General features: G+C 40.4%; 1 protein-coding gene across 5 annotated transcripts in view; it reads left to right on the plus strand.

Moving 5' to 3' along the window:
- sema6a (sema domain, transmembrane domain (TM), and cytoplasmic domain, (semaphorin) 6A) overlaps nucleotides 1–19164 on the plus strand; it is a 330131-nt gene that overhangs the window by 127101 nt on the left and 183866 nt on the right. For 4 of the 5 annotated variants that reach the window (XM_034170629.1, XM_034170631.1, XM_034170632.1 and 1 more), the window contains exons 2-3: nucleotides 8993–9143; nucleotides 14249–14366. In XM_034170629.1, the coding sequence (XP_034026520.1) occupies nucleotides 9044–9143; nucleotides 14249–14366 (218 nt within the window). In that variant the 5' untranslated portion in view covers nucleotides 8993–9043. Of the gene's footprint in view, nucleotides 1–5494; nucleotides 5499–8992; nucleotides 9144–14248; nucleotides 14367–19164 lie in introns of all 5 variants that reach the window. The other variant, XM_034170630.1, reaches the window with a different exon arrangement.

Raw genomic sequence — 19164 nt, forward strand, 5'->3', positions numbered from 1 at the left:
CTCCCCATAATGCACTGCAGCATGTGTGTCTGTAAATGCTAGAACCTTCAAAATTAGTGAATCACTTTAAAACTAAAACATATAGCTGATATTTTCACTTTGTAAAACAAAGAAGTGATGTTATTTCAATAACTTGTCCGGAATTAGTTTATTTAAAATTTGAACCATAAGTCAAAAATCTCAAGAGTGTGACTGGCCACACATTTCCTAAGTGCCATGCGAGCGGTGTTAGGTGTTTGTGTGTGTTACCTGGAATTTGGCCGTCACCTGCCACGAGAGGGTGCGATGGGTTCGCACAGTGCACACTTTGTCTTTCAGGTGCTTGTGTGCGCAAATAGTTGCAGCAACAGGTGTACGAGGTGTTGGAGGCAGGGATGACATTACATGGTTTGCACACAATTCCTGTGTCATGCGCACTAAGTGTGCACTTTGTCCAAACTTTGCACTATGCCCTAAAAAATACACTTAAACACTAATATGAAGTCATACATCACCTTTCTATTGGTCACATAACCTTAACCGTAGCATAACAAACTAAAGGTTAAAACTGTTTAACTCAAACAGTATCCAGTGTGAGTAAACATGGTAGAAAGACTGTATTCTTGTCAATGACAAAATACACGTTTGGGCAAAATTTATAAAATCTCAGGGCTACACATTATGATATCACTGAATCACACAAAATGTGTGTGCAGAAACCTTTGTCAAACATGTAAGGTGCACGTGTGCCAATGTATGAGTGACCAATCTAGTTGCATTTTGTGTTACGTTGGGATTTCTTTCTTTCTTTCAACAATGCATAAGTATTTTGTCTAAGGACATATGGAGCGTGAGTGGTACTCAAACCCAGCTAGGACAATTGGTAGGCCAACTCCTGTTCATTGAGCATTGGTATCAAAGTGTTCACATGTTCTGCTTCTAATTGCTGAAACTCTTCTTTTATTGCTGCACGGTGGCTGTGTGTGTATGTGTGTATTAATAAGATGGTGGGGTATGTAGACGTATTCTGGGGGGTCCTTAGCTTTTTACTGCCTACTGGTGGCCTCACCAGCATCCGATTTGATTAAGTCTCTTCCCTCCTCGTTAACTCTCCATCTCACAGCTACTTTATCACTGAGGGTGCGGGAGGTGTAAAAGAACAGAAGCTAGCGCTTCCAATATGTTATTATCTATTAAAAACCTGAGAAGGAGACACTGGGCTCCACTGTTACACTTTATTTCTTCTCTTTGGTTGGTTTTTCAGAAGAGCTTTTATGAAGAGAGGAAATCCACAGACTTCCACCTGCGCAAGTGTGGGTTTTGGCTGTAGCTAATTTATTGTTGCTGTTTGAAGACGTTTAACCCCTACTCTTCCATTAGCTCTGCTGTGTGGTGGCCTGTGTTAAAACAGACGTCTATAGTGCCGTGCACGTGCAGCGTTTTGCATCATGATTCAGCACACACAAGGAAGCAATTTGCTCCTCCACAAAAGTAGACTGTAATTCGGTAAAGATAGACTGTCTTTCTTTGCCTCCTCTGACTCGTGTGGCAACTGTTAATGAAAGGGCCATTCGAAGGCGTAGTAGAGTTTCACTTAAGTCTTTTGTGCTCAGTTTATTTTGTGTATCTCAGGAGGCCGTGTGAGCTGGTTTGACTAAAGCTTTTATAGATTCTTTAACACCCCGTTGATTGAGATGGGAGATGTGTCGTCCCTGTTTCTGCTGATTCATAGCACGGTACAAGTCCAGAGGAAAAAGTCATCTCAGATTGATGTCAGTAAACATTAACAATTTATTTCATGTTTAAATGTAAAATAATGAAGCTCCATCAAAAAGAAGATGTTGTTCTTATTGAGTGAAAGTATGTCCCAGGTGCCCACCTCCTCAGATTTGGACCTGGGCACCGCTGTGTTGTTGACGATCCCTCAGCACCGCATCAGTCAGCACCCTGTAGAAGCTTTTCCAGATGAAGCTTTTGACAATTTTCCTCCAATCCCTTCATAGTGTGTCCTACCTGTTGATGGAAGGCAGCTGCAGAGTTACTCATACAGTGTACTGTATGAGTAACTGGCTCATACAGTACACTGGCTTCCAGTCGCTCAGAGAATAGACTTTAAAACAGCTCTGCTTGTGTACAAGTCTCTTCATGGTTTAGCACTAAAGTACATCTCTGACATGTTAAAGCCATATGAACCATCGCGGGCTCTGAGATCCTCTGGGACTGGTCTCCTACTGGTCCCCAGAGTCAGGACTAAACACGGAGAAGCAATGTTTCAGTTTCATGCAGCTAAAATCTGGAATAAACTCCCTGAAATGGTGAGAAATGGTGAGACAGGCTTCATCTGTGACAATGTTCAAATCCAGGCTGAAAACTGTTCTTTTCAGCTTGGCATACGGCAACTGAGAGTCATCTATTTGCCCTCTTCTCCTTAAATGTAGTTTTTAAATGATATTTATGTTTTTATGAATTTGTGTTTCTTGTGATTTTATCTGTATCTTGTAATTTTCATGAAATTGCCTTGTGTACGAATTGTGCTCTATAAATAAATTTGCCTTGCCTTACAGAAAGCTGAAACAAGGATTGTACTTTTTGGTTTTGTGAAATATGTCATGGCATCTGATGTGATACCCCCCCCCAAAAAAAGGGATTATCTGTAGGCTGGAGGACCACTTATAGTCCCAGCAGCTGCAAAAGGCCAACAGGATGCCCATGTTTCATGTGGTTGCGGCAGATAGATGGTTACTTTCAATAGGTGAGGGTGGACTGGTTGTCTGCCTCAGTGGTTGGCATCCAGGACCTACAGCAGTTCTATGTCATTGTGGATGTAGCAACACATAACACCAAGATATGCTTCCAGACATGACGTGATCTCAAAGCATAATTATACATTTATCACAATTTATTAGTGTAGTAGACCTCTTCATGCATCCAAAATGTTGGCTCCAACCTCAAACGGCTCTGTGTTAAACATCCAAATCTCACGTGCATGAATTATTTTATACTTGGAGAGACGTGACATAAAGCAGAGCCAAAGATGATATTAAAATCAAGGCTACTTTGGTCAATCCAAGCGTGACTGTGCATGTGCTTAGTGTAGGTTTGATGCGAACGTTGTCTTAGGTATGCCTGGACACACGTTCTCAGGTTAAATGCTGGCAGACAGGATATAAAAACTGCTCACATTTATAGATTCTGTTTGGACTCATTTTGTTGCACACGTTCTTCAGGCAGTAGCAAATTGAGTTTACTGAACTCAGGGATGCAGTTGATTTAGTTGAACTAACACAATGTGTTTTTCATTAATCCGAGTCTGTGCAGAGATATACTGAATGTTGCTTTCTGTGACTTAAGGATTTAAAAGAACTCGTTTTTCTTTGCGACCTTTTTGGCTAAAATTATGATTCAGGTGATTAAGTTTTACCACCAGCTCAGTGGCATGTGTGTCTGTATCGATCCTGGTCTCACGGCAAGTCGTGATTCAGCAGCACGAAATATACATTAATCTAATGGTTCGTGATATTGTGACGAAAAGTGCCTCATTTTCGTCATGTCAGCTCTAATTCATTCCGTGATGGTTGCACGAAATTAATAGTGAAGCCGGGGGGGGGGGGGGGGGGGGGGGGGGTCAGGGGTGGTTATGGTTAGGGTGGGGGGAAAGAGTAAGATTAGGTTATGGTTAAGGTTAGGGTTGGGGGTAGGAGCAGAGTTAGGAATAGTGAGTTAAAAAAAAAACCCCATCATCGTGACTCATTTCGTCACGGGAGCACCAAAAAAAAACCAAAAAAACAAAAAAAAAAAACGTGAGACTGGGCTGCTGTATCCAGACATGAAAGGATGTGCTGTGCATCCACGTTGATGAAATGTTAACATTGTCACAGCGGATGAATGATCAGACCAAAAAGAAAACCCAGCATGATGACACTTAACTCAAAATAGACCCAAATATTGTTAGCTCTGACTCACCAACTCAAAAAGACTCAATAAGAGGAAACACCAACAGCACAGAAACAAAGCATCAAGAATGAATACAAACAATGTGTGTACAACCCTCAGAGAAGCTGACAGTCATAAAGAAAGAAATGCTGTAAGAACGTGTCCACCTCACACATAGTTCAAAGCAGACTAACACGTTTTGAAGGTTTGAGCTGATTATGTTTATTTGAAAAAAGGAAAAATAAGCTAGGAAACATTCTGTGGACTTGAAGGATAAAGCATTTTTCCTTTGGAATGGCAAAACAAAATGTGTGAACCAGCTGTTTCCTTACCGCCATCGAGAATTGGAGAAACAAACAAATAAACAAAGAAACAGCTATTCAAAAAGGGAAAGAAATCAGATTTTTCTTTTTTGTATTGATGATTTGAAGAATGGCTTGTTATTGTTTAATATTGTGTTAACATGGTAATAAAAAAAAAATTAATATGAGTGTAGAATTCTCAATGTTGCACTGATTGTTTTTAAAATTCATGTTCTTCTGGAGGCCCTGTGATAGACTGGCATTCTGTCCAGGGTGTACCTCACCTCACACCCTATGATTGCTGGATAGGCTAAAGCACCCCCATTGACCCTTAATTGGAGAAAGCGGGTACAGAAAATGGATGGATGGATGTTCTTCTAGAAAAATATGTTTGTCATCAACTACATGGATGAAAACTAAACAAGCATTTTTTATTTTTTTTTATTTTCACCCCTCAGTCCAGTCAAGATTTGATAAAAATGAATAGCTGCACTGTTTGGTTATATTGTTTGTATTGTATTTGTGTCACCTTACTTGTGCTATGAAGCATTTTGTAAACTCTGAGCCCTAAAAATGTTTTGTTGTTTGATAATGATGAATGACTTTGTTATAATAGTTTACAGTTACAGCTTTTACAGTGATTCCATTAATGATTGACTACTACTGGTGTTAAAATAAACCCATTAATGGCTAGTGACTTTTGCGGTACTGTTGCACCTGGAAATTCTAGTTTACGTGGGTATTTTTGTAATTAGGATTACTTAGTTCATGTCACTGTGGGTGCTGTGTACAGCTGCAGCCGTGTGTGAGGGACAGCTGTCGGGACTTTCAAGGACATTCAGTTAGAACCCAATACAGCTGACGGGGGTTTATGTGCAAGCAGCTGGTTAAGGGTTTGTCTGCATTCATCAGTTGTTAATTGTGGGAGTGAATCACAGACTAAATATACTGGACAAACCCTCATAGGTTTTCTGAAGAGTGATTTTGAAAATCAAATAGGGCAGTTCTGGAGGTCACCGACTTGGCAGTACTTAACCGCCTAACTCCTGGCCAACCCATAAATGGGTAAAGATATGGAGTGTGAGCATCACTGGTGTGACCTCGGCGGGATGAATGAAGCCCAAAAACGCCCCCCCCCAGCTTGTTTTCTCAAACAAGCAAAACTATGGTGAAAGAGTTAACTTTGGTTCTGTTGTATGATTTAACACATTTTTGTGGACTGGGGTTTCATAATGGATGGCTTGGGTACAGGTTTTAAAACGTATCCTCCTGACTAGCAGGAAGGTAGTGAGGAGGATATGACCGGCATATTGCATCAGTAACTGTTGGACCATCAGTCAATCAATCAATCAATCAATCAATCAATCATGACCGCATGCGTGCTGCTACGCAGATGTCATTAATGGCATTGCCAACTGAGACCAAGAGAAAGTGGTGTAGCGACGACAATGCTGAAATGGATGAATTTAAGCTACCATACGAAAGTATTGATGTGGATTCTGCTCACAGAATTTCCCGTTTGGCATGAAGACACTGTTGCTGTAGTAAACTTTGATGAGCTGACCACAACCTTTGTCTGCGTACCAGTTTGTTTGAACTACTTTATTATGCGGATTAAGGTGTAGCCTTCAGTGGTGGACATGGATCCCTGCAAATAGCTGTTTTATTGGCTCTGCTAACGCATTGTCAGTAAAACTCAATTTGCAACTGTAAAATCCAGCATTAAAGGCCGCAAATCATCAGACACAACAGGGTTATTCCCTAATTCTAAAAAGGAATGTTTTTAATTTAGATTTAAAAAGACCCAGGTCAGTGATGGTGCGTATCTCAGGAAGGCCAGGAGCTTGTTCCACAGTCTGGGTGTGGCCACAGAGAAAGCCCGGTCTCCCCAGTGGCAGTATCTGGACCTTGGAACCTCTAGTGCACACTGGTGAGAAGATCTGAAACCTCTGGTTTGGTCCCGTGGACCTAATTTCACCAAACTATATGCTAATTAGTGCTAACCTGGTGTTAGCGGTGCAAGCATATATAACAATAATTTCACTCAATGGAAATATTGGAGTAACAAGTTCTTTGATGGTCTAACAGTACAGCTAACTGCACAGAAAGCCATATTACCTCAGATATTTTAATTAAAATACATAGAAAGGACAACCATGGCCGAGTTTACGGCAGCTAGCAGATACAGCTGTGGGGCCGCTGATTGTGGCACACAGCTGTCACTCAAAGTGACAATGCCCTTAATTATATATGTTTATGAGTTATGTAAAACAATCATTGCCCTACAGTTGTTATGAAGGGGATTAACTAGCTATAGAGATCAAAACTGCTTTTTTCTGGACCAAGCTGTAAACATGTTTATCTGTTGGAGAATTTAATATGGGATCTGTGGAGAGCGACTCTTTGGATTCAGCCTCAAGTGGCCATTCAAGGAACTGCAAGATTTAGCACTTAGATCTGTCCATCCATCCATTTTCTGTACCTGCTTACTCCAATTAAGAGTCATGGGGGGGGGGCAGAGCCTATCCCAGCAGTCACTCACTGGGCATGAGGTGGGTTACGCACTGGACAGGACACCAGTCTATTGCAGGGCCACATATAGACAGACAAACACAATCACACCCACATGAACACCTACGGACAATTTAAAGTTTACAGTTCTCGGCACTTATATGATGGGTTCATTTTTTAGCACTGGAGGTTGGTGTCTGGAATGGATGAAATGGATGTACAAAGGTTCACAATTACCGAGATTCATGGAACAGAACCATAAATGTTCATGTCTTCATAAATGTGCCAGAGAAAGAGCACATTTATGAAGACATCTGTAGCAGAGGACCAGCTGCACACATGAATTCTGACTTTTTTTTTTTATGTGCAGACTTTTTGTTTGGAAGCTGTACAGTGTTATGTGTCAGGCCTCTGGACATCAAATGGAAGTTTGTTTTCTCCAACCTCCATTCGTCAATCACTACCTTCAACTCTCTTTGGGCTGACCTGTGCCTCACGCTGCTTCTAGCTCATCAGTCAATTACTGGAGAACGTCCAGGTCAAGGTTCAGTGGAAAAGCACATTTAAGTCCTCTGTTGAGGTTTAGCAGTTGATTTAAGTGAAAAATAAGGTGCCACCACATACATGATTTATTTACAACTTGGTCAATTGGAAAGCACAGCAGGCGCATACGTCGCATAAAGTCCATTTTAGTATTTGTTCTTTTGTAAAATATAAATTGTGGTGGTACCAAAAAAGGGAAGGTAACGATAAGTGGAGCAGGGAGTAAAAAAAGAGGGACGTAAACAGAGGCGCATGTGAGACGGCGCCCGTCTCTAGGCTTTAGTTTTGGTATTCTCCTCAGTGTTAAAGTGATTCTCCCAGTGAATAGTGTTTTCATTCGTCTCCTGAATGAGATTCACAGGAGCATGAAGAGAAGAGAGAAAGAGAGAGATGACAAATAAACAAGAAAGCAGCCCCCCCGTGTTTGTTTCCACCTTCACCCGCACAATAGCGAGTGCACATGCAGCGTGGGACAAACAACTTTATCAGACCACCGTAAATGAAATGGACTGTTTTATTCAATTCTTCATCCCTGCAGCGTCTTGACTCCATCTAACCGGCAAAAACTCGCCCCTCCAGCTTCCAAGTAAAAACAAGGCGCTCCATGTAAATGAAATGCTTTGTTCTTGATTAGATTACAGACGCAGTAATTGTCTTGGATGATTTATGAGTGTAATTTGTTGCCACACACTGCAGAAGGAAAATCATCATCACTCTCAAGTGTGTACAGTGAACACATCTGATCAGCGTAATTCTGCCGCCGCGTTATAAAATGTACCTAATCACATCCAGCGGCACAGATTATATTAGAAAATGAACTTGTTAAGAGTTTAGTATTTTCCAAGATTAAATGGTAAAATTTGAAAGAATAAAGGAGGAGTAACAGGAAGACAGGGGATGGGAAGGAGAGGAACAGTAGTAGCTAGTAAACAGTGAGCAGGGTTTCTGGTATTTATATTTGTGTATTTATATTTATATTTGCAAATTGTCAAACCTTTTTGGGAGGGGTCGGCAGGAGATGCAACAGCTGCAGGTTGTTGTAGTGAGAACTGGGAGTCAACAGATGGTATTTAAGTTAGAAAAGAAGTGCAAAGAGAAACGAGTTGAAGCAAAAGTGTAAGAAAGCCAGCGCCTGCAGGTAACATATGGAGAGTATAAAAGCCACACTGATTCAGCTCGCTGTAGTCATCAGCATGTAGGAGCTGGATGTGGGATTGCTCCCCTCATAGGAGACTGACAGGTGGGAAATTAGGTACTCAGAGCGCTATCCTGCCCCATCTCCAGGTCCTGGTTACTTTCCAACAGTCTCTCTTCCACTGCTCTAAGACCCTGTCAGAGAGAAGGAGAGGGAGGGAGAGATCTCCTCTGCCTGACATCGATCTATGACGCATATTACCACCCTAATCCAATTAATTTTGTTTTGCTTGCAAGGCTGCTCGCTTGAGTCATCGAAAATGCATATATAAATATATATCTGACAGACTGCAGTGGGCCATGTAAAATGCACAAACAGCGAATTCAGGTGGGTTGAATTTGTTTGGCTATCTCCCTTCGTTTTTGTGCCTCGCCTCGCTTTCCCCGCTATCTGCATCGCTTCTGTGAAGAAAATACAGAATGTAACTGAGGAGGCAGTCATTTAGAGTTTTGACACTTTTTCTTTTCTTTTTTCCCTGCAAACCTTTCTCACCTCTTTTTTCACCCGCTTTTCTTGTCTCCTTCTGCAGGTCGAGATACATCTGTAGCAGAGGACCAGCTGCAGCGGTGTTGGTGCGACCATGAGGTCAGAGGCCTTCTTACTGTACTTCTCACTACTGCAGATTGTTGGGGCGGGCTTTCCCGAAGACACTGAGCCTATCACAATCTCACACGGTAACTGTGAGTATAGTTTTTCCTGTCTTCCTATCTTCCTTCCTTGATGTCTTCCTTCCTTCTTCCTGTTTTTTCTCCTCCATCCAGTAGAAGACTTCCTTTCTATTCCTCTTTACTTCCTTTTCTTCCCCCATCACAGATCTCACTTACTAGACTTCTTGAGCCCATTTCTCACACTAAAAGTTGTGCGTTTTCTTGCAATCTTCTGTTCTGGTGTTGTGGTGGAATAGAAAACAGGGTAGTGGATGTGGAAAAGTCATTCAGTGTTTCTCCGCATTCCCAATGTACTATCATGGATTTCTTCTTCTACAGCTTAAAGGGCTCATCTCACTCCATTTAGCGCTATCTTTAAAAAAATTATATATCATATGATCAATCATTACTTCCAACTCTTTAAACTGTGCAAGTCCTGATAAAGCTGATGAAAGTAAAATAAGCCAGAGTGCATCTGAAAAATTCACAACAGATTGACAGCCATAATCATGATGTCACATCAGGCACTGACTGTCTGAAAGTCACTCCACCTGTGTCCATGAATGGAAAGAATAAAATCTGTGGTTGAAGACATTTTCATGCTATGCTGGGCTTCACTTCTGTAGTCTATCCCAGAGGCACTCCAAAAAAAAAAACCCCTCCCACTTTCCTCCTCAATATATTATCTTTGTTGAAGATAATATATCTTTGTTGAAAATTATCTGTGTTGAAAATCTGTCCACCTAATAAACATCACTAGTCATGTGACTACATCCTCCTAAAACACACATTTTAACCATTTTGATGTATTCACCGTCTAAGTCCACAAAAAACACTGATTTCACACTGTAAAAAATTAAGTTTTTCCCCATTCATTTTAATAGAGGGCCACGAGGGGCGTTACTCTACATGATGTCATCAAAGTCTACGTTCCTCACAGCTTCATGCTTCTGAGTGTTTATCAGCAGCAGATGAAATCAGGCTAAAATCCCCATGTGTATGACTTAATTTCTCAGGGCACATGGCACCAAAAAAAATAAAATAAAATGCAATACATCAATATTTTCATAATTCTTTTTTTATTTAGAATAGTCAGCTCATTTGACATTTATGTACGAGTGATACACACTTTAAATGAGGAAAAAAGCTGGCTGACTTCATCTGATATTGTAACAGTGTAACAACAGTGTTGTTGTCTTTTCTGTTGCTCCCGTATGTACAGGATCACCACAGCAGATCCAGCACAGATCCGCATTGGGATTTGGCAAACTTTTACGCTGGATATCTTCCTGATGCAACTCTAGTTTTAACTGGAGAAATACACAGCCCCTGGTCTTCAAAAAGAGGTCTCCAATCCATGTACTAAACAGGATCCACTCTGCTTAGCTTCTGAGATCTGGCTCACACAGAGCAGACCGAAGTCACAGACCGAACGGTCCCCTGAAAAATCAGTCTCCCCTGATGATGCGGTTCAAGTTTTAACATCTCGTTTCTGCTTCAAACTGCACACCAGTCATCATCTATCTCAGCGACAGATATCTGAAGCTTTAGTACAACAATCATTTCCACATAAATTCAGCATTATTTCATCAAAAAAGGTGGCAGAAGCGATCAGAGAGCTGCTGCTAAACGAGCTGCTAGCTGATGCGTTCACTGCACATTGGACATTTCAAAGCAACATGGAATTTCGCCTCGTTTCGGCTTAAAACGGCCTCATTTCTGCTTAAAACTGACTTTAGATTAATGTAAGAGGTTTTAACTTTATCATCTGATGGTTATTAATCCATTTGATTGCTTTGGGTGAAGAGACTCCGTCTCAGATGTGCTGTGGTCTGAAATGACGCATGTGCAGATGCAAAAGGCAGATGGATTTTTAGAGGTGGACCATTCGGTCTGCTACACTGGCTGTAACAGTGTGACAACAATACATATTGCAAAGGGTGCAACAATAACATTGCAGTGATTGGCGAGGGGTTAGTATGCCATGTGTACAGTCAGGTCCATAATATTCAGGTTCTCTGTGTTGAAGTCCTAGGTTTTGTTGTAATTTTGTGGAGATTTGCAAAACTATCCATTTTTGGAAATTATAGTAACAAAGTAATAAGCACAATCAAATTCCTTGGCCCGGAAAGTGTACATTTAGCCTCTGGAATCAAGATCCTATGTCATCTAGAATTTGAAATATTGAAAAACTCCCATTTTAAGTCGTGATTTTTACAAATCTAAGATTGCCACCACAGTGGGTTCTGAGAAAACAGAATCATCCAGTTTGTGATTGGCCGTTATATACACATTACAAAAATGTATCATTTTGCAACTCTCCACAAAAATCCAATGAAATTCCATAATACTATGACATAATTTTTGTAATTTTGCCTATGTACACTATAGCAGTGTTGAAAAGAACAAGTGCTTTTAAGTGTTGTTGTTAAGGAAACATTAAGGAAACATGCCCATTTTTAGACACAGTCCCTCCATTTTCAGAGCCCATAAATAATTGAACAAACAAAGATTATATTTTCGTCATGGCCTTGTAGCCTGTTTCTGTCATGAAATGTTTGTGTCCAGGTGTTGGGAGGAAATAGCTGCTGATTGGCTGAGTGGAGGCAGCTGGGCCAATTGCTTCTGTTTCAGCTGTAAGAGGATCAGCTGGTGCCTGAGTCGAGCAGGAACTCTCCACTGCTCACTCCTTGGTTTATTTTATTCTACTTATAAATAAATGTTTATTTAAACATTTCTTATCTGTTATGTCTTCAAGCTGGGCGTAACATTTTTTTAAATGCAAATTTTCACTTTTACAACCAGTTTTGCTTTGACAAATCAGGGGATAGATACATGAACATTTTCAAATCACTGAATATGTCTTGGACTTTTATATCATTCATAAACAAATGTGAACTTTAGGGAGATTGCAAACACTAATGTGGCGAGTGATGGAAGCAACAAAGACACCCATGATGACTAAAGAAGTTATGTGCATGGTGCAACTTTTGTCCATTGCAGCACCAGTTATACAGCTTCATGGTGAAGTGGAGCGATAAAGATATTCACGAAAAGAAAAGATTTAGAAGAGAGAGAAGATTTCAGCTACAGTTTGCCAGAAAGCAAACTTCTCTGATCCACTCCATCGTGAATCTGTGACTGGTGATGAAATGGTTAAAAGTTGCACTATCAACAGTCTATTAAATGACAGCCACAGAAGCCTTGTTGTCATGGGTGTCTTGGTGGCTTCCCTCACAAGTCTCCTTCTTGCACATTTGTTTGGTTTTGAAAACTGCTTACAGATTTACCATATAGTATGTTTGTATTTCATAATGAAAGATGCAAATGTAGACAAAGACATATTTAGTGATTTGGAAATGTTCTTATATCCACCCCTAACTTGTTTAACAAAAACTGTCTGTGAAAGTGATTTGCATGAAGAATAACACTGGTCAAAAACAAACAAACAAACAAATTTCTTGCATGGACTTTGAGAGCTGATTTAGGGTAATTTTGGGTGCTGAATCTGAATCTGAGCTCAGGTTTCCTCTATCACATCACGTTTTTTTGCAATCTAAATGTTCCCTATAGATGGATTATGCAAAAGTTGCTCATTCACTCATGTTTGATGCCACTAATCATGCACAAAAGCAGCTTAAAAAGCAGAATTTTTAAACCAGGTTTTATAAAATGTAAACAAGAGCCGTAATATCATTTATGGCGCCGAAGACGTGTGTGAGACTGCAGCTTTTGCTTCAACGCTTGATATGAGAAATATGTTTTTGTATCTCAAAAATGTGATGTGATTGGCAAAAACTAACACCAAATTCAGATTCAGTGCCCCAAAATGAACCAAAATCCATTGAAAAACTAACTGACCAGTGTAATTCTTATATTTAGTTTGTCCATTTACTTATGGGCTCTGAAAATAGAGGCACTGTGTATACAAATGGTTTCATTACCAAAAAAAAAACAAAACAAAAAAGTCATCTTTTTTTATCATGAACATTAACATTTTATCTCCATTGCGGTGGTGTACAGAGGCAAAACTATGAAAACTACAGCACTGTCCAAATACGTGTGGACCTGACTGTATATGTCAGATTGAGATTACTTTATGAATCACGAGAGGGCAGGACATTTATACAGTTAGCCATAATTACAAAAATATTGTGATCAAAAAATTTTCACTTGGTGTCTGTGTCACCAGGTGAAAATGTGTACTGTATGTGTATGTGTGTGTGCATGCATGCAGTCAGTCCTGTGCGTCCCTTCTTTCCTGTATGGAAGAAAACTATGTGATACACCTTAGTGAAGAAACACAACACAGATCACATCACAGATGTTTCCCGCACGCTCGAAGGCGAGCAATTTGGCTCCAGCTCACCAACGTACAGGATCCTATCTCAGTTACACCACACACACCGTCATACAGCGCACAGTTCTGTATGATCCTGCACTAACAAGAATCCTTATCGCATCATCGTGTCGTGTGTGGCCGGCTTTACTCTGCATTATACGTTACATGTGATTTGACAGACTCCAGATGGAATGTGGGTGCAGGAATCCCACATCTTCTATGGCCTAATCTCTGGGTCGTTTGTTTCCTGTAAAGAGGAAGAGTTCCTTTTAGAAAAAGGGGGATTCTGTGGCTTTTGAAGGCATGGAGTGCAATTTAGCGTCCAAGGATAGGCCCTCTACACAGCAGTAAAATTAAGTTGGATTTAAAGCAGCCTTTGAAACGGAGCCCGCCTCACATCAAAGAGTAATCTGCTGTTTTTCTGGTGGGCTCTTAATAATGTGTGTGATCATGTAAACACCATGGCAGGCTGTAAAGATACACTCACTGGTTCCCCTCTTTTTGTGTTTGCTTCATCCTACACTCTCTGGGTATGTTTCCGTGGACGTGCTATTTTTTACATTTTTTTAATCAGACTGTTTATTTAGTGGAGGCCCTTTCATCCACAGCTGCTAACAATAGAACAATTGCACGTTACAGTACGACACATTTTTAGCCAAGAATTTTACAGTCGTAGTTGCTGTTCAGCCTACAAATGTGGTGGACTTTTCTCATTCAGCCACAGCACAGGTAGTGGAGAAAGTCATAATTTGACAGTTCTAAATATAAGTATGACATGTTGTTTTCCTCCTTGCAGACACAAAACAGTATCCAGCCTTCGTGGGCCACAAACCTGGTAGGAACAACACCCAGCGGCACAAACTGGACATCCAGCTCATCATGATCATGAACAGGACTTTATACATCGCAGCCAGGTGAGTAACCGCTTTTTTCAAAATACTATGTAACAGTACCAGGGGGCATGAAGACACCAACAGCTACACAAATCTAACATTTGAGTCCAAGGACCTTGAACTTTACCCAAATGACATACTTGTCACTGTCCATGCCAGGGCAATACTGGAATACCCCAGTATGTGTCACATTTGGTCCAAACCGTGTTTGGTCCAAATTTCTTAATACTGAACATTGGCAACACAAGTCTTTTTTTTTTTTTTTTAAGCATCATTTTCAGGGCCAACCTTCACTGGCATACCATGTTTGCTAGAAACTAGCAAAAGTACCTTGGAGAACTAGGCCAACCAACAGGCAGGCATGACCTTAATCCCAATGATTAACCTTTGGCCAATGTAGCCTTGCCGCACAAGTCCAGAACTCACCCTACACATGTGACACATTTGATGCAAATCAGAATGAAAATTTTAATTTTAGACCTTTGACCCCAATGATTAATCTTTGCCAAATTTGACACGGATCCAAAATCCACCAGCATATGTGTGCCACGCTTAGTGGACATCAGAGTGATCATAATTTGACCCCAGTGACCTTGACCTTTGCCAAAACAAACCCTTTAAAGGCAATCCTGGGGTTGTGACATACACATGTGAAGTTTGGAGGAATAGGAGAATTTTTTGTAGATGGGTTTTGGAATTTCCCCATGACCAAATTTCCCCCCCCCAAAAAATTGGGGTAAAATTTGGTCATGGGGAAATTCCAAAACCCATCAACACATGTGTGCCATATGTGGTGAACATCAGCATAAAAAATAATTATTGTTTTGACCTTGGACCCTAATGACCTTGACCTTTACCAAAACAAAGAATTTAAGGGCAATTCACCTGTCATCCACATATCAAGTTTGGTGATAAAAGGCCAAAGACTGTAGGAGTAGGGGAATACAAAGACAGATAAACAACAAACAAAAAAAACCATTGACTCCAATAACCTTGACTCCAGTTATTGGTATATTTGGCTGCAACTCAGCTCTACCCACCGACATAAGTGTACCATGTTTGATGGACAGTGGGTGAAAAAAGAAAGAAAAAGAAATCATAACTTTGACTTCTGACCCCCATGTCCTTAACCTTTATGTGTAAAAATGAGGTGGGCTTCATAGATAATTGGCAAAGCTTCTGGGGAAAACCTGGTCTTGTTAGGAGAGATGGCATCCATCCCACTTTGGATGGAGCAGCTCTCATTTCTAGCAATCTGGCCAATTTTCTTAAATCCTCCAAACCGTGACTATCCAGGGTTGGGACCAGGAAGCAGAGTTGTCTGGTCTCTCTCTTCTAAGTCCCTGTTAGTAAATGATATAATAATTGATCAACATATTGATTTATTCTGCCTTACAGAAACCTGGTTACAGCAGGATGAATATGTTAGTTTAAATGAGTCAACACCCCAGAGTCACACTAACTGCCAGAATGCTCGTAGCACGGGCCGAGGCGGAGGATTAGCAGCAATTTTCCACTCCAGCTTATTAATTAATCAAAAACCCAGACAGAGCTTTAATTCATTTGAAAGCTTGACTCTTAGTCTTGTCCATCCAAATTGGAAGTCCCAAAAACCAGTTTTATTTGTTATTATCTATCGTCCACCTGGTCGTTACTGTGAGTTTCTCTGTGAATTTTCGGACCTTTTGTCTGACTTAGTGCCTAGCTCAGATAAGATAATTGTAGTGGGTGATTTTAACATCCACACAGATGCTGAGAATGACAGCCTCAACACTGCATTTAATCTATTGTTAGACTCGATTGGCTTTGCTCAAAATGTAAATGAGTCCACCCACCACTTTAATCATACCTTAGATCTTGTTCTGACTTATGGTATGGAAATTGAAGACTTAACAGTATTCCCTGAAAAGCCCCTTCTGTCTGATCATTTCTTAATAACATTTACATTTACATTTACTCTGATGGACTACCCAGCAGTGGGGAATAAGTTTCATTACAGTAGAAGTCTTTCAGAAAGCGCTGTAACTAGGTTTAAGGATATGATTCCTTCTTTTTGTTCTCCAATGCCATATACCAACACAGGGCAGAGTAGCTACCTAAACTCTGTGAGTGAGATAGATTTTGTCGTCGGTAGTTTTATATCCTCATTGAGGACAACTTTGGATGCTGTAACTCCTCTGAAAAAGAGAGCCTTAAATCAGAAGTGCCTGACTCCGTGGTATAACTCACAAACTCGCAGCTTAAAGCAGATAACCCGTAAGTTGGAGAGGAAATGGCGTCTCACTAATTTAGAAGATCTTCACTTAGCCTGGAAGAAGAGTCTGTTGCTCTATAAAAAAGCTCCTCTCCGTAAAGCTAGGACATCTTACTTCTCATCACTAATTGAAGAAAATAAGAACAACCTCAGGTTTCTTTTCAGCACTGTAGCCAGGCTGACAGAGTCAGAGCTCTATTGAGCCAAGTGTTCCTTTAACTTTAACTAGTAATGACTTCATGACTTTCTTTGCTAATAAAATTTTAACTATTAGAGAAAAAAATGACTCATAACCATCCCAAAGACGTATCGTTGTCTTTGGCTGCTTTCAGTGATGCCGGTATTTGGTTAGATTCTTTCTCTCCGATTGTTCTGTCTGAGTTATTTTCATTAGTTACTTCCTCCAAACCATCAACATGTCTATTAGACCCCATTCCTACCAGGCTGCTCAAGGAAGCCCTACCATTAATTAATGCTTCGATCTTAAATATGATCAGTCTATCTTTATTAGTTGGCTATGTACCACAGGCTTTTAAGGTGGCAGTAATTCAACTATTACTTAAAAAGCCATCACTTAACCCAGCTATCTTCCTAATTATAGGTCAATCTCCAGCCTTTCTTTTCTCCCAAAAATTCTAGAAAGGGTAGTTGTAAAACAGCTAACTGATCATCTGCAGAGGAATGATCTATTTGAAGCGTTTCATTCAGGTTTCAGAATTCATCATAGTACAGAAACAGCATTAGTGAAGGTTACAAATGATCTTCTTATGGCCTCAGACAGTGGACTCTGTACTTGTTCTGTTAGACCTCAGTGCTGCTTTTGATACTGTTGACCATAAAATTTTATTACAGAGATTAGAGCATGCCATAGGTATTAAAGGCACTGCGCTGCGGTGGTTTGAATCATATTTATCTAATAGATTACAATTTGTTCATGTAAATGGGGGATCTTCTTCACAGACTAAGGTTAATTATGGAGTTCCACAAGGTTCTGGTCTAGGACCAATTTTATTCACTTTATACATGCTTCCCTTAGGCAGTATTATTAGACAGCATTGCTTAAATTTTCATTGTTACGCAGATGGTACCCAGCGTTATCTATCCATGAAGCCAGAGGACACACACCGATTAGCTAAACTGCAGGATTGTCTTACAGACATAAAGACATGGATGACCTCTAATTTCCTGCTTTTAAACTCAGATAAAACTGATGTTATTGTACTTGGCCCCACAAATCTTAGAAACATGGTGTCTAACCAAATCCTTACTCTGGATGGCATTACCCTGACCTCTAGTAATACTGTGAGAAATCTTGGAGTCATTTTTGATCAGGATATGTCATTCAATGTGCATATTAAACAAATATGTAGGACTGCTTTTTTGCATTTGCGCAATATCTCTAAAATTAGAAAGGTCTTGTCTCAGAGTGATGCTGAAAAACTAATTCATGCATTTATTTCCTCTAGGCTGGACTATTGTAATTCATTATTATCAGGTTGTCCTAAAAGTTCCCTGAAAAGCCTTCAGTTAATTCAAAATGCTGCAGCTAGAGTACTGACAGGGACTAGAACCCATATTGGCCTCTCTTCATTGGCTTCCTGTTAATTCTAGAATAGAATTTAAAATTCTTCTTCTTACTTATAAGGTTTTGAATAATCAGGTCCCATCTTATTTTAGGGACCTCATAGTACCATATCACCCCAATAGAGCGCTTCGCTCTCAGACTGCAGGCTTACTTGTTCTTAGGGTCTGTAAGAGTAGAATGGGAGGCAGAACCTTCAGCTTTCAGGCTCCTCTCCTCTGGAACCAGCTCCCAATTCGGATCAGGGAGACAGACACCCTCTTTACTTTTAAGATTAGGCTTAAAACTTTCCTTTTTGCTAAAGCTTATAGTTAGGGCTGGATCAGGTGACCCTGAACCATCCCTTAGTTATGCTGCTATAGACTTAGACTGCTGAGGGGTTCCCATGATGCACTGAGTGTTTCTTTCTCTTTTTGCTCTGTATGCACCACTCTGCATTTAATCATTAGTGATTGATCTCTGCTCCCCTGTACAGCATGTCTTTTTCCTGGTTCTCTCCCTCAGCCCCAACCAGTCCCAGCAGAAGACTGCCCCTCCCTGAGCCTGGTTCTGCTGGAGGTTTCTTCCTGTTAAAAGGGAGTTTTTCCTTCCCACTGTCGCCAAGTGCCTGCTCACAGGGAGTCGTTTTGACCGTTGGGGTTTTTCTGTAATTATTGTATGGCTTTGCCTTGCAATATAAGGGTGATTCTTTAACTACGGACACTATTGGCCTTGTAAATGTAATTTCCACCACACCATTGCCTTACAATATAAAGCGCCTTGGGGCAACTGTTTGTTGTGATTTGGCACTATATACATGTGCTCTGATGTCACTGTTTATCTCCATAGAAACTACCCAAACAGTCTTCCATACAAACTGTTTAGGGACATTACAGTGTTGTGGTGGAAATTACGGCAATAGTGTGGGACAACTACATTTTGTTTAAAAAAATCACAACAGTTGTATGACATTGAATACCCCAATTTTGTTTTGATTATTTTAC

The sequence above is a fragment of the Thalassophryne amazonica genome, chromosome 5 (genome assembly GCF_902500255.1).
Source record: "Thalassophryne amazonica chromosome 5, fThaAma1.1, whole genome shotgun sequence".
Classification (NCBI taxonomy): Eukaryota; Metazoa; Chordata; class Actinopteri; order Batrachoidiformes; family Batrachoididae; genus Thalassophryne; species Thalassophryne amazonica.